Source organism: Thunnus thynnus, chromosome 12, assembly GCF_963924715.1.
Source record: "Thunnus thynnus chromosome 12, fThuThy2.1, whole genome shotgun sequence".
NCBI classification, from domain to species: domain Eukaryota; kingdom Metazoa; phylum Chordata; class Actinopteri; order Scombriformes; family Scombridae; genus Thunnus; species Thunnus thynnus.
In genome coordinates, this window is record NC_089528.1 from 20,515,712 (window position 1) to 20,531,898 (window position 16,187).

The following is a 16,187-nucleotide window of genomic DNA, read 5'->3' on the forward strand; positions in this document are numbered from 1 at the left end:
GAGTATGAAAATGATGTGAATCACCTATGGGAGATTTTGGACCAACGTGTACCCTCCACCAACATCATCAAAACACCAAAATAAGGGAATATTTTTTTGAAGAATGGTATTCCTCAGCCTTGGTATTGATTCTACAAGTCTCTGGAACTCTTTTGGAGGGATCAACACCGTTCTTCAAAAAGATATTCTCTCATTTGCGAACTGTGAGCTCTGAGTTGATGACCCCTGAGATGGGAAACTCAGAATTTTCAGTTCCACAACAGCTGATCAGAGTAAGTTCAATCAACTCTGAGCATGTTCACTCTGAGTTGAGCTTGTGAGTGGTGAATGAAAAAAGCCATCATCAATGGAGCTCCGGTACTATGATTCACTATGGCAACAGGTAAATTAAAAGCAGATCCTCCATTTTAATCCAGTGGACATAGAGATAATAATGCACATTTATCCTTAAAAAAAGAGCCTGAGTCAGAGCGGGAAAAGTGTCAATAAGTTAACACAATAACATTTGATTCAGTGTTGTCTATAATTTATCATTTACCAGACTTACATTTCCTTAATGGATGATAAAGTGGAACCTGACTGTGTATCAGGCTGTAGCCTACATTACATCTTTAATATATTTGTTCAGCTTTAATCTGATGGGGACTGTCAGGGACCAAGCAGTGAAACTCAAAAATAAAGCAAAAATTAGTAATTTATTTACAACTTAATTTCAACTTAACAAATAATTTTTTCCAAAATACAAAAATAGGAAAACTAGAAGAAAGTAATTTCAAAAAAACTAGGGCCCTTTAACTCAAATTGAGGTGAACTAAACAAACAGCAACTTGGACTGAACTGAACATGACAGACCTGACAAATGACACATAAGAGGGGGTTTATATATACACACAGCTAGCCTACACAGACACACAAGGGGGGCAGGAATAAACAATTATCTCTATAACACAAATTAACCTTAATCTCAACAAAGATTTAAATCAGGAATATATTTACAACCCAACTAACTATCAAAAGCAGGAAAAATAAACTTAAAGTCCTAAAGTAACTGAAGTTAACTGGATCCCGAAAGGCAGACTCCCCTCTGGCATGCCCGGTTGGCCTCTTCCACTTCCTGCCTGCCACAGTATAAGAGGCCATCTTTACCGGTGCCAACTCTTTTGGCCAGAGGGAGGACTCGCCGGATCCATGAAACAAAAGACAAAGGGAAATCAGGATTTAACACCAGCAAAAAATATTAAAGATAGAATGTTAACCGAAATGCGTCCACTCAAATTAGCAAACAAACTGTCAATGATAAAGTGTGTGCTGTATGAAAACAAAAGACTATGTGTGCTGTGATTATTTGAAATGTTTGTATGTTAAGTGTTACAAAAGAAAACTACTAACTCTTGCTCACTTGTGGTGTGGCCATCACAGGGACAAAACACAGGAGGCAGGAACTGAAAAATACTGTCAAAAATTATAAAAAATATGTAGATCAAAGACAGAGACATGACTGTAAGCTCACAAGCTCACAAGTTTAAGGATCCATGAAATCTTCTCTTGTCTTTCACAGCTCGGAGTTAAATCAACACCTCTCTGACACAGCCTCAACAAAAAAATTATAGTATTTAGATATAAATATAATAACAAGATATAAATATTATATAAAGATATTATATTTAACAGATATTCATTTTATTGTTTCTACCCCTGTTTGTACCTATAAAGTTATTCTCGTTACAAGAGTTGAACATATTGTAGCTATAAAAGTAGTTTTTGCATATTTGTATAGCATGATGTAAAATATGTTTTTCAGTGAAAATGAAAAATGAAGAACCAAGTTCTTCACATGTCAATAGACCCCTGGATGCTCAGTATAATTCCACCTACTTCTCCACTCTATTAAACGTCATTGAAACGTTGCTGGAAATATCTCAACATGACACCATGCCATCTGTGTTTAATCAGTTTTAGCGAGAACAAGTAACATGGTGTTGCAGTGTTAAATTGGTTTGAGGTTGATTTAAAGGAAAACACTACATGATGAATGGCAGCGCAAAACACAGTCAACACAACAAAGATAGTAGGCTAAGTATTCACTGAAAAATGGGGTTTTAAAATCTTTGCAGTTCTGTTGTTGTGGTTAATTTGAACACCTCTTCAGCAGCTGATAAGAGTGATCTATTGATTTCTTATCTTTATGAACTTAACATGGCAAAGAAGTGGAAGAAGTACCCAGATTCACATAAAATTTTTATTACAAGTAAAAGTACTGCATTTAAAATCCTACCTCATTAAAAGTATATGTATTATCAGCAAAATATACTTCTCTACTTATGCTGAATGGCCCCTTTCATGGCCTTATATGCAGTATATCACAGGATTATTAACATTGGTGGATTAGTGAACAGCTTGATTGAGGAGCAGCTGATTTGCACTCTTTATAGAGTGTTTAACTTTAAAAAACTTCAATCTTCAAAAGCTATTTCTGTTTTGTATTGTGTCCTTAAAACCATCTTTGTAGTGAGAATATTTCATCTTGTTTTTAACTGAAATCAATTTGTTTGTATCTGTAATGTGTCTATCTTGAAACAACAAGGAATGCAATGGATTGAGGCACTAGAATTACAAAAAAAAGTTGGTTTCAGCAAATTCTTGAAACAATTTGCCACTGGCAGAATGTTTTTTTCCTCACATATTACAAGAAAATAGAAATTTGAGAACTCAATTCCAAATGACCTGATAAGAGGGAGATTTTTCCACTGAACAAGAAGCTGATCACATGTTCTGTATGAAAAATAACATGCAAAATAACTAATAAGTAAAGCTGTATAAAAAGTACAAAATTTGCCTCTGAAATGTAGTGAAGTATAAAGTTGCATAAAATCAAGCACTTGGTTACTTTCCAGCACTGGGAGTTAATGATGCAAGTGAGACACCACACTGTCACAACCTTCCATAATTCTAAATGAACTCCTGACAACTTTGCAGTTATCATATTATTATATTATATTACATTAATCTTTTTGTGTGTCTCTAATCCATCACTGCTGTGGGATCTGCTGGAGAGATTGCCACCTTCCCAGCAAATCTGTTAATAATAATATTAATATAACAAACTTTATCCATATAGCACTTTTCTGTTACAAAGTGCTTCACAAAAAGATAAAATACAATTTGTTCTTTTGACTGGAGACATCAGGGAGCTCGATGCCCTCTGTGACTTGCATCATCTGCTGTGTGTCAGAATGCTGGAGCCACGTTGGGGGTCTGCCCTGCCCCTTGTGCCCACCTGAGGGGGTTACAGTTGGCAGCCACGACACCTCACCTGACAGGCTTCCAGAGAGGAACAACTTGGCTGACAGCAGAAATAGCTTCTTCCTATTCGGGGGTCGGCCCCCAGTCAAGATGAGGGAAGCTTGGCTCTTTAAGAGTTGGGCCAATTCCCAGACACACGAGCGGCTCATGCCACAGGGCCCTTTGATTCTGGGCTCTCGATCAGTCACTCTAAATAGAGCTCTGTGCTCTTTCCAATGGATAGACAGGGTTTAATTTTTATTAAACAGCTTGATATGGAATGTCTACTTTACATGCTGCACGATGTGGCCATGTGTAGTTAGGTTGTGAGAACATGCTGTCAGTTCTGGTTAGGTTAGGGTAAGTATCCCTCTTGCCTCGGTGTGACAGCATCATATTTTATTTTTATCTTTGCTTTAGAGCTGAAATCATCAGTCGATTAAGTGATTCGACAGATTCACCAGTTCCAACTTCTCAAACATGAGGATTTGCTGCTTTTCTTTGTCTCATATGATAATAAAGTGAATAGTTTTGGGGTCTGAAATGGTGAAAACATTACCTTCATCTCTAAACATTTTGCACGATTTTCTGACAATTTATAGAACAAACGATTAAGTTAATTGAGAAAAGTGTCAGCAGATTAATCAACAATGAAAACAATCTTTAGTTGCACCTTTACTCTTTTGAATGTGAACCTCTGCCATGTTGTCCAGCTGTGTCTGTGCGTGTGAAGAGGACAATAATAAACTAAGACTTGTTTAGTGTTTAAGTGTATCTCTGGCTTTGTACATTTGCATGAGTGCATATATTACACATATGTAATTTGCTGTTGAGTGCATCCTGCCCACAAGTTTGGCTGTTTTTCTTTTGAAGAAGGAAAAGCAAACTGATTAGCAGGTCCAGGTAACATCAGAGCAGCATTTCCCTGCAAGTGGCCGTGTGATTAAATCAGACAGAGGGAGTCTCAGGGAGCCGGGTAATGAAGGGACAGGCTGGCGGATGCCTTCACACCCCTCCTCGTCCTCCTCCTCCTACTTCTTCTCCTCCACCAAGTAGTGCTGGAGCTCAGCCCGAGCCCGGGACAGGAGGTGGGGTGGAGCAGAAATACCAACACACACTAACATGCATGGAGAAACTGTATTTGCACATGTATGGGAGCAATGGAGGACTTGACATACAGTAAAATGCACAAAATGTATTTATTGGTGCACAAAGTCACAAGAGGACAAACATGCACACACACACAAAGCAAGAGAAAGATTTTATGCATCTGTAAATTAGCTTTCGTGTGCCAAAATGATGGAACGACCACCACAAAACACACAGTTATGTCTCTCCAACAACCCTTGACTTGAGTTCATGCCAGCAAAAGAAATTGATTTGCTTATTTCACTTGCAAGCAAATGGACTATTCAAAGGAGTAATGACCAAAAACAAAAGCTCTGTAAATCAACAGTGAGCCAAAAAAAAAAAAGACTCACAAATCTTAGCAGCCTCACCAAATTTCTCATTCAAGCCAAAAATAAGCATTAAAAGCTCTTTAAAATACTGTTGATAGCTTTTGGTTACAGGCAGTCCCCATTCTCATGCCTGGCAATGGTCTTTTATGGCGAGGGACCTAATACAAGATTTCTGTTCTAGTGCAAACACAGTGGCCATGGGCACCAAGGAACAGCTGCCGTATAATTGAATTAACATTCGCCTTCTGCTTCGGTACTCAGCGCAGTGCTGAAAACTCATACACATCCCTCCACGAGCTCCATCAACCTACCCATGAATATGCATGCTACTTGTGATAAATATGTGTTCTGTGTGTAATGTTTGTGGAGCTGCCTATACAGCGGATAAAGAGCTATACGCTGACTATCTTGGGAAAGTGACACCGTATACATCAAGTCCGTTGATCATTTTTAGTGCCGTGGGCCCTCTGAGGCATGTAGCATTGGTGTCTGTGGAGCTTCAGTGTAATTTGAAGTCTAACAGAGACATCTAGTGGATTCATAATAACACATGAGAGAAGCTTCACATTGCAGGTCATGCACAGTACATAATCTTAAGCCTTTACTAAATGTAAACGTTCTTGCTGTTGCTTTATAAGATGATGTGTATCTAAATTTGAAAACAAAAATATGTCCATAAAAAACTGACCTGATGTTATGGCCTGTCTGTCATCTTAACACGGGATTTATTTATATAGAGGTGATATTTTCTTCTTTAAAGACTCCCTCCAGACATGTTTTAAGAAATATTAAAAATATTCTCCTTTGAATAATTATTTGTGTCCAATATGGTTATTCCTCAAGAAACTTCAATTATCTCATTCAACCTTAAACTCAGATTAAAGAACACATTTTTGGGGACTTTAAAGACTTGACTGTTAATGTAAGGAAGGTCAATTTGCTTTACCTACACAGGTGTTTCCAGTTATTTTTGTTGATTAGCTCAGGTTGAAGTTGGGTGGAGCTACGCCAGGAATTACGTGAGGTCAACAGACTCCATGTACTGATAAGAATGATAAAAGTGTGTTTTGTGCAACAAAGCTACAGGAGAGTCAAGGAGAGTCATTTCAGCTCAGTCTGTACACACACAGTCTGAGAAGAGCTTAATCAGACTAAATAGTTAAAATCACCTTGGATACCATGGGTGTGCAGGGCCTTTGAAGTTTCATCCAATAAGTTAACTGGCAGTAAAAATTAGCCCCACCTTTACCAGCTGTGACATTAGTAATGCTCAATGCATCAATAATTATAATCTAATAATATAATATATATACATTAGTATGAAATTGGCCATATTGCATAATGAGTACTTTTACTTTAGGTACTTAAAGTATAATTTGATGATAATACTTTGAATGCAAAACTTGTAACAGAGTATTTCTACACTGTGGTATTGCTACTTTTACTAAAATACAAACCTTTGCCTATTTCTAGTTTGGTGATATTCTATATTTTCCCTATTTTCAACAATTTCAATGAAAAGACCAAAACCAACATTGGATTGACTCTACTAACAAGTACTGTTGGCACATATAGCTTATTCTCATGTACCATAGTTACCCTTAGTCCATTATTATCATGAACATGGGTACTGCAGTTAATTCTGAGTCAGTCCCACATACACTTTCCTGCTGCCAAAAATACTCACTAGAGCACCAAATGTGTATCAATCCACTCTGCTGTATGAGGAGTCTGTTTAGAGAGCTCATCCCCCTGATAAACATTACATCTTAGTTAAAATCAACAATATGAAGTACCACACACTGTAAGGATGAGGTTAGGGTAGTGGGGGGAGCTGCAGCAGCAAACAGCATGGAGTGTAAGTGTGAGCTGTGACAGTGTCAGGTTAAAATGTCTGCGGTGTACACCTGTGTGCATGTGATTGGATGTTACCAGCCACACAACTGTGGAGGAGTCCGTGATTGTGAAGAACATTGAAAACAGCTGGGGCCAATCAGCTGAGACAAGCACGACTTCAATGCTCTGCCGGAACTAACATTATGCTCCATTTTAGTAAAAATCACAGTAGCCTGCTGTTTAGGCCTCTTAGGCCTTTAAATATGTTATACACATACATTTGTGATGTGTTTTTAAAGATTTATGTCCTCAGTAGGAACAAATGAAGCCCGAGACAGGCTGTGGAAGTCAAGAAGTACTGAGACAGACAAACACACTGTTGGTTTGTTGGTCTTTTCATGGGATTTGTTGGCTATAACAAAAAAAATATAATATATAATATATAATATAATATAACCAGGCATATCCTTTAATAATCTTCAGCATGTCACTAATATATAGCTTTTACATTTTGTGTTGAAGAAATGAAGACAGGCAGACATGATCTGAGCCCTTTGAGTCCAGATTTATTGATACGGCTGTGCAGTCACATAGCATGGTGGCACACACGGCCGCCTGGCCGGCATGGGACAGTGACACACACATGCATGCACATACATGCATACGCACACACCCATACACACTCTCTAAGTCATTCTATTCAGGGATGTAGTGGACTGTTTTATCTCTTTTTTAAAATGTTTCACCTTGGTTTTAGGCGAGCATAAGTTTGTGATTTGACCTTGATAATATGTCTACTTTTGTTTTATATATGTAAACATATTCAGCCTGATGAGGGATATAAACCATATGAAGATTGGATCTTTAAAGTGGAAAAAAGTGTTTATCTGAAATGCATTTTTTGATTGTTAAGTGGTGGTGAGAATTGTTTATCTAGCTTTACACGGTCCACTGCATCACTTTTTTGTTTATCTCTCTCTCTTCATCTGTCTCACACACTCTTACACACACACAAACACACACACACACACACACACACACACACACACACACACACACATATGCACCCAGTCATGTCACACACTCATCTCAACACTCTTATCAATAGAGCAGGTCACAGTGAGGAGATCAGAAATGCATGAATTTGAATTGAATTTAAAATTTGAATGAATTTTCCGGCGTTTCAGACACACACACACACACAGGCGTTACATCCATCTAACCTCAGTCATATAGAGTGATTCAGACTAAACAAGGAAACAAAGCATTAAACAAACAACAAATAATCTGTTCCATAGTAACCATTACAAAACACCATGTTTAGAAGTCTTTACATGTCATAAATACAGCTATGTTTCTGATTATGGTTGGTATAAATTCCTGTTAAATATTCATATAGTAGGCTATCACAGTAGCAAGTGAAAAGATAGAGCAAACTACAAGACTGTACATGTATTGGTCCCTTGGTACAGAAAATATATTCTGCTTTACCAAGTGTCAGGCAGGTTATTTTGAGGATACAACAGGTTTTGTGTTTGTTCTACTTATAAATCTAATTTGCTAAGATGTGCACTCTGTAAATTCACAGAGTTTTGAGCCACTTGAATATTTCTGACTTCAGAGCTGGTGGAAAAAAAAAAACAAAAAAAAAACAACATATCGAACAGACGCACGGGACAAATAAAACCAGAGAAGGGAGACAAAATGACAAAAAAAGAAAAATGTCATTACATGTTGAAGACGTATTTTTTGACAATCCATCCTCTGAGTCAAAAAAGGATCGAACAATAAAACAAAAAACGTACACTATACAGCACAAAAACAGCTAGAAAATAGATTTTCTAAATGAAAAAGAGCAAAATATACCGTTATAAATACTATACTTCTGCAACATTGAACAGCTGACTTTACAAACAGGCTGTAGGTTTCCAACAGTGTCTAAAATAAAAGTCTTAGTCAAGACTCTTTAGTGTGTAATATTGTAGGAAGATATTTACTGGTTTCTTTGACTGCGCCTGGATTCGCACAGATTCAAATGACATCACAAAGTTCTTTTCCTACAGGTGAAAGATGTGAAATGATAAGTACATATAGAGGCACACGTTCAGCCAGCTGGCTTGCTAACCACTGACTGTATTTTTTAGGTAGAAAGTAGCATGGTTACATTGCGTGATAAACTGCTATATCCCAGCGTGTCACTAATGTTCCTTTTATAATATAAAAATGGGGAGTGTGTATTAAAACAAAGAGGCTAAAAAAAATTCACAAGGTTCTATAATTCCTATTTATATAAATTTTAGTTGTTAACTTATTTACCCCTTTTAAACCCGATGTATTCTATACATATTAGTGTAGGTAGCAGTATACACATGTACAGTATACTGTAAAATAAACATAGAATATGCCAAGAACTTCATCTTGCCACTATGAATTTCGGGATTATCATACCAAAAGAATTTAGAACCTAATGAAAGAAAAAAAAGTGCACAATTTTAGGGAAAACATATCCATCATTATGCAAATACTGCCAAAATGCTTCTTTTTTTTCCAGTTACACATATATAGTAAAAGCTGAACCAGCGTTGCAAAGGTTCAATATGTTACATATGCACAGTAAGCAATATTTGCATCTTATATACGCAACATTACAAGGGTCTTACAAGCCTTAAAAACCTGGCAAACAACCAAGAAGCAGATACAGTTTGGACTCATAGCCTCGGATGCACGGCCATCACAGAAGCATGATGGATTCAACTGGCTAATAGGTGTACGAGCACACTGTAAACACATTGATTAAACATTACACCAACAACTGAGAAGGTGAAGCTGCTGTAACATAACTGCTCTGCAAAAAAACCAAAAAAATACTACACATATATAAGATTTTTCTCTAATTCAGCGACAATATTGACTCTGTGCTACAGCTTAAATACACATAAGAAGGCATCGAGAAGAAGTCTGACGAAGAAACGTTCAACAGAGACTTTTTGATGACAACTTTAGAGTGACACACATTGTGAGGATATTAGACACATTTAGTGCGTGACTCATGTTGGACATTGCATAACAAATAAGAATGTTACAAAAAAAAAAAGGTAAACAAAAAAAGAACTGTATATATTACAAAAACTTGAATGCATTAGTGTACGTGATATGTTTGAAATGCAAAAGTTGCATTCTAATTTTTGGACATTTTTTCACGTTATATCCAAAACTATCTGTCGGTGGATTGTGGAATCACAGGATTTCTATTCCTCCTAAGATCCAAACATATAGAAACTTTCAATATGTACAGTAAAGACGGCAATAACACACAAACAAATGATTGAAACCGGGCTGCAAGGACACAATGTCTGAGGAAAGCAAGAAAGTAAACATATTAAGGGGACAGATTGAGCCACAAGTGGTGGTAAAAAATGTTTCTTGTAGTCACCGCAGCAAGCAGAAGAGACTCTCAACAGGAGCTCCTAAAGCAGAAGCGTGATCTGTGAAGACTTTTCTACATAGAGTGGATTTGTTTAAGGAGTACTTGCTAGTAAAATGGTAGAGCTGCAGACCTGTGAATTTAACTCCAGTGTACTCAGTTACCACCATGTACTGTACACATACTCATATACTGTACATACTACTATATGCAGCAGTTGTAATAGTCCCTCTTACTGTGCATCTAATCTGCATTTCCCACAAATCTGTACTCATGTGTAACTCTGTAAGGACCAAAATAACCTTGTGTCTCTAAATAAACTTTTAACAGACTATACCTTGTGTTGACAGAGAATAATAAAGCAGTGTTAAAAAGTGAGGTTTTTACAATGGCGACATGTAAAAGAAACACACAAAAGCAGTCTATCAAAGGCTCCTCCTTATCCTCACTGTTGTCTTAAGGTCATTAAATCTTCTTCTGTCATCTTTATCAGTAAGCAAGAAGGGAGGATTAATGCACATGGGTAGAGATAGAGAGCTGCAAGCTCTGCACACAAGAGCCTGGGAGTAGAAACATGGTGAAAGTAAAAAGCAAAGTGAAAACAGTTGATCATATGAGAGACTAAAAAAAAAAAAAAGAAAGTGAAGGTGTCAGTTTCTTGGTGTCCTGTAGAGGGCGACATAGTCCAACTAATTGCTGTTCCCTCTGGCGAGTCCTCCCATGTGGGTAAAAGCAGGTTCAGATCCACAGCAGTACAGATGCAAACAGTGTGGCTGTGACACTCCATAGCTTGATTATTCCATCGCAACCTCTGCTAAAAGGAAATAAAAGAGAAACACGTAGACATAAACAATCTGATAACGGGGGGGGGGGGGTCTGTGGTATTTCTCATGTATTACAATTTCTGCGTATTCTGCTAATCAAGTAGCAAAAATTCTGGTCCCATGTTTCCCATTTAAACAACTGTCTTTAGCTTATTTAATAGTAATTAGTTTCCTTGCAGGGAAAAATATCTTTTCATCAACATTTACACACTGCAACAGCTAAAAAGTAGTACAAATGCAGTATATCCCCCCCCCGAGGTAGGGTAGCATTTCTTTGCACATGCTGTTGCTTCATTGCCAAAACAAGATGAAGGGAGATTAAATTGAAACACTGGTTTAAACTTTATTTCATAAGGTCATGTTTAATTCTCTGTGAATTGTGTTGGGCTTTAAGGAGTAAACTCACCATCAGCTCCTGCGTTCTTGTCTTCTACACTCTCTGGAGATTCAGCCCCTTCAGACAGCTCTCCTGAAAAGGCAAAATAGTTTGTGTTATTTGTCAGAATCATGCACACAATCCTATCAAGAATGTGAAACCTCCGAAGCATCCTCTCTGCTTTAGGACATTCGAAATGTATGTTTGTAATAAAGTACAGCTGTCCTTGAGCTACGTAGCGTTTTATTGAATTAATACTTTTAAAATTTTGAAACAGAAAAACATGTTAGATAATAAAACATGTTTCTAATTCATTTTAATAATTTATCAATGTAATATTTTAGCTCCAGTCCACTGTTGCAATGACTTTGTTCACTTCCTTGATTCTTGTTTAGATTTTTGTATGTCATAGACATGCTTACTGGTGCTCCGACTAGAGCTGCTACTATTAGTCGATTAATCGATTAGTCAATCAACAGAAAATTAATCAGCAACTATTTTGATAATTGATGAATTGCTTTTAGTCAGATTTTAAGAAAAAATACTAAAATTCTCTTGTTTCTTCTGCTTCTTAAAAGTGAATATTTGGTTTCTTTAGTCTTCTGTGATAGTAAACTGAATATCTTTGGGGTTGTGGACTGTTGGTCGGGATAAAACAAGACATCTGAAGTTGCATCTTGGACTTTGGGAAACAGTGATTGTCATTTTTCACCATTCTCTGAAATTTTATAGACCAAACAACTAATTGATAAATTGAAAAAAAATGAAAATAATTGTTAGTTGTAACCTGAGCCCCGACCATCCAATGAGGGAGTTCTGATACCTGGTTTGCGTCAAAACAATTAGATAGAAACTAGTTTTTATTCACAAAACAACTGCACCGAATGATTTGGACGGTGTTACTACTCTTCATCTCAGAAATTTGGTTTTGCATTGAATGGAGACAAGAGATTCAGAGATTATAAACTGTTTCACTGATGTAGCATGAAACAGGGTTGAGACATCATCGTAGAAAATCGTCTCAACATTCACTGAGGTTGTAATGATCACTTAGGTTTGGAGAATTACGTCACACATAGCACAGTTAAAGACACTGCATGATGTCATGTCTCTTAAAAACAGCTCATGCTACGGGGTTACACAGTAAGGAGATGTACCGTTCTGCATTGGTGGATTCTTCTGCGCTCCCTGCTCTGTTTCCACTGTGTTACCATCTGGTGGTCTGCTGACCTCCACTGACTCTGGCGCCTCCCCCTCCAATTTGTCCTCATTTGGTTCAGGTTGTTCTGATTCTGTGTGGACCTCTTGGGGCTCCATGGCCTCCTCCTGCTGGGCTTGCTCCTCCGCTTCTCTTTTAGCTCTCTCCTCCGCCTCTGAGGTCACATGGAGCATGCAGGCAGGTTAACATATGTGACAGTGTGAGTTCATGTGCATTAATTCATGACGACTTCTTACTTTGAGTCAGTAAAGGTTAATCAGAGAGCTTACTGGGCTGCTGTTAGTTGTAACTAATGACTTTATTGATGGCTAAAAAGAATTCACTAATGATTTATAGAGTAGCAGATTATTTATAAACCATTGATAAGAATTTTTGGGTTGCCAGGTTGTGAGAAAATCCCTTTTGCCTGTTTAAAATTAAAACATTGATTACAGGATTCAAAGGTTTATTTGTCATTTAACTAAAATGCAACTAATATGTGTAGTGAAATATGTGAAAAATAAGGATTAGAAAAAAAGCAAATGTAGAGGTTAAAAAAATCTAGATAAATATTATAAATGTCAAAAAGCAAAATGTACATATGCCAAAAATGCAGATATGCAATGTACAAATAAATAAATGTTGCTAATCAGTTAATAAATTGACATTATTTTCTCACTTTGTAATAAGCCATTAAGTTTACGGCAATAAATTTCTAGTAATTCATTCATAAATGCTACGTACAAGAAGTCCCCGATTGTAAATATTAATAAATTGTTGATAAATGGGACTGACCTAAAAAGATAAAACAGGAGGACAGATACCAACCAGAGGGATGTTTGATTAATGGCTTATGACTGATTAGTTATTAAAAATTAAGAAAGTTATTACTTACAACTTATAAACCCCTTAGAAAATGCTTCTAAGTTAGAACTGATGCATGTCAACATACTGATCAGCTCTTATTGAATTTCACATTATAAATCAACACAGACAATTTCTGTATATCCCACAAAATCCGACACTTACAAAGTTGGAATCCCCCTCTGAGTAAGCTAAGAGCATTACCGCCTCATAAGCCAATTTTCTATATTCTGGTGGATCTCATGTTCTATTCAGACACATAGGAGCTTTGATGTTCCCAAAGTTGCCAAATCCCTAGTACTTTTACCAATTTAAATGCTGAATGGATGTACTGTACCTTTATCAGCCTGAGCTTTCCACCTCTCTCTGTTCTGATAAACTTCCTCATTCCACAACGCCTTAAAGTTCTTCATGTCCACCGTCAGCAAAGAGCTCTGGCCTGAGCTGCTGTCGGAGCCTATGCTCTTCACACTGTGCCTCTTGGCTTCCTCTGAGCTAATACTGTTCAGGCTGGAGAGGACAAAATGAGAGTGAAGGGAGAAGTTGAGAGATTAACAAGACTAAAGCATCTCTGTGAGGCTGTAACGGTGCTTTGAGTTAAATGCTAATGATTAAGGTCAGGAAAAAGCAGGAATGTCTGCAAACATTTTGTTGGATAAGTGAAAACTTTGACTTCCTGGTGGTGATGGATTAAAAGTCAGGGGATGGCTAAAGTAATCCCTTCTGTGTGGGACCATGAATGTCTGTGCAAAATTTCACGGTAATCTATCCAGTAGCTGTTGAAATAATTTAATTTGGACCAAAATAGTGGACTAACTGACCAGAAGAAAGAAAAATAAGCAGAGGCAAAAATAGACAGCGGACATCGTTACAGATGATTGAAAGCTGCTATAAATGCTGTGAAAGAGACGGTCCAAAAAACCCATAAGCACCCAGGTGTGTGCAGAGACAAGGAGAAAGCACAAGTGGCAACACTATCTGAGATTTCCACTCGGTTAGCTTCGACTGAAGGCCCACTGAGTGATGCTAATGACTGCTGTTGAGGAGAATGGGGAGGCTGATATTGATGTGCAGGTGCAACGGAAGATGCAGAGCCAGACTCCCCGAGTACTGCTTTATTTTCTAATAAGACACAAAGATTAAAGAAATAACAGACTGTAACTTTTTAAATGATTTTTCTCTGGATAATCTAAATTTTAGTAACGCAAGAGTAAGTAGAATGTATTTTCCTATTTGTAAGGTTTCAAAGCTTAAATCATGACTACACATACCTGATTTACTACGTGGCTGGAGGAAATGTAGCGCGCCAATTAATTAAGCCAGTGGAGACAAAATCACTTCCTTTTGAATCTCAAGAGGCTATTGTGTATGCCAATCCAGCACTGAGGCCCATTTGTGATCCGGGATGGCGAGGCAAACTTGAGTAGCATTTCTAAAATGTCAATTTCAAGGTGTGTGGCTCTGTCTGATGAAAGGTGGAGACATTTCCACGCACAGAAATGGATTACTCATGGGAGACTCATCTGCTGTTCTCAATACTTCCATTAGATATGCTGTTATTGCAGAGGAGCTGCTGAGGTTTAATCACGTCATTGAGAGTGCAGTTACTCAAAAAAGGAATGAGGGTTCGTGTGACAGGTTGAGAGGTGAAGGGTAGAAAGCAGTGTGTTCTCCATCCTCATTTAACCAAGCTGGTTACACTTTCATTTAGATTTACATACAGTCACCAACTTCCATCTACTCTGCCTTGCCATAGATTTTTCCACCAGAAATAAGAATCCAAAACTTTTCATTTCTAATTGATCTCCCAGTATTCAGAGGAGGTACTGAAGCTCACCTCGAGCGCCGAAAGCCTGCAAAACCTGAATGGGAGGCCTCGTCGATGAGCGGCGTGACGATACGTTCCATCATGTCTGTCAGCACAGTGAAGGTGGGCACCACAATGAAGTCTATGAACCCTGGTGACAAAGATAGATCAGCAAATTCACAACATTTAAACAAACAATCACTGCAATGCTTTAATTTAAGACATTAAGACTGGGAAATTTTCAAGGTTTTTCCATAATGTTATAAAATTGAAGATCAAATCTGAGATACAAATAGGATGAAGTCTATGGGTGTTAACACTGTCAACAAAGGACTAAAGTTACCTTTTTATGTTTTTTGGGGTATTTTTAGACGGTAGAGAGACAACAGGAAACATTTGTCCTTTAGTTTAATCTACTCAGCCTGGGAGAAAAACTGCAGTCACTAGTCAGGGATGAAAAACAGTCCTGCCACCTCTTCTGCAAATCTTTTGACCAAATCTATTTTCCTTATTTACATTCATACACAAATGAGACAAAGGACATAGCTTTTAGGAGAAAGTATTGGGTCTCTATCAAAGACACTAAGTGTGATAATAGGTTTTGTGCCTTAATAATTCAGTAATTTACATAACGTTTCTTGTTTTCTTTGTTTTACCACCATTATTATGGAACCCACACATACACACTTCAAAAACCAAACCTACGCTTGGGTGCTCTATAAATACTTTTACAAAAGAAAATTTCACAAATAAACTCATTTTGGAGCAACGCTTCTAAACCCATACATCCACCATTACGGTGTAGCTACTCACCGATCTGGGACTGTGCCACCAATGTGGATTTTCGGTCGCAGAGTGGAGAGAACGGCAGCCCGAGCTCTGCTTCTTTGTCCCCCTGGAAACACATCAGTTTCCTCTGTCAAAATCTAGAAAAATGTACCCCACCCTCCAGGAATACACACACAACTGACTGACACTCATAAACACACACTTACAACACACGTAAAGTACACACCACCACCACCACCACCGCTACCACTACACACCATATGCTCACATTTCTATCAACAGGATTTGGATTTGTCTGGCCCTCGCCCCAAGTGCTTCTGGGCCACA

At 37.7% G+C, this 16,187-nt stretch overlaps 1 protein-coding gene across 3 annotated transcripts in view; it reads right to left on the reverse strand.

Annotated features, from left to right (window-relative positions):
• Positions 1-7,130: 7,130 nt before the first annotated feature.
• Positions 7,131-16,187, reverse strand: part of pde1cb (phosphodiesterase 1C, calmodulin-dependent b) — a 109,154-nt gene continuing 100,097 nt past the window's right edge. For 2 of the 3 annotated variants that reach the window (XM_067606222.1, XM_067606224.1), the window contains 6 exons: positions 15,885-15,966; positions 15,102-15,222; positions 13,602-13,774; positions 12,360-12,575; positions 11,233-11,295; positions 7,131-10,816 (listed from right to left, as the gene is read on the reverse strand). In XM_067606222.1, coding sequence (XP_067462323.1) covers positions 10,797-10,816; positions 11,233-11,295; positions 12,360-12,575; positions 13,602-13,774; positions 15,102-15,222; positions 15,885-15,966 — 675 coding nt within the window. In that variant the 3' untranslated portion in view covers positions 7,131-10,796. The remainder of the gene's footprint in view (positions 10,817-11,232; positions 11,296-12,359; positions 12,576-13,601; positions 13,775-15,101; positions 15,223-15,884; positions 15,967-16,187) is intronic. The other variant, XM_067606223.1, reaches the window with a different exon arrangement.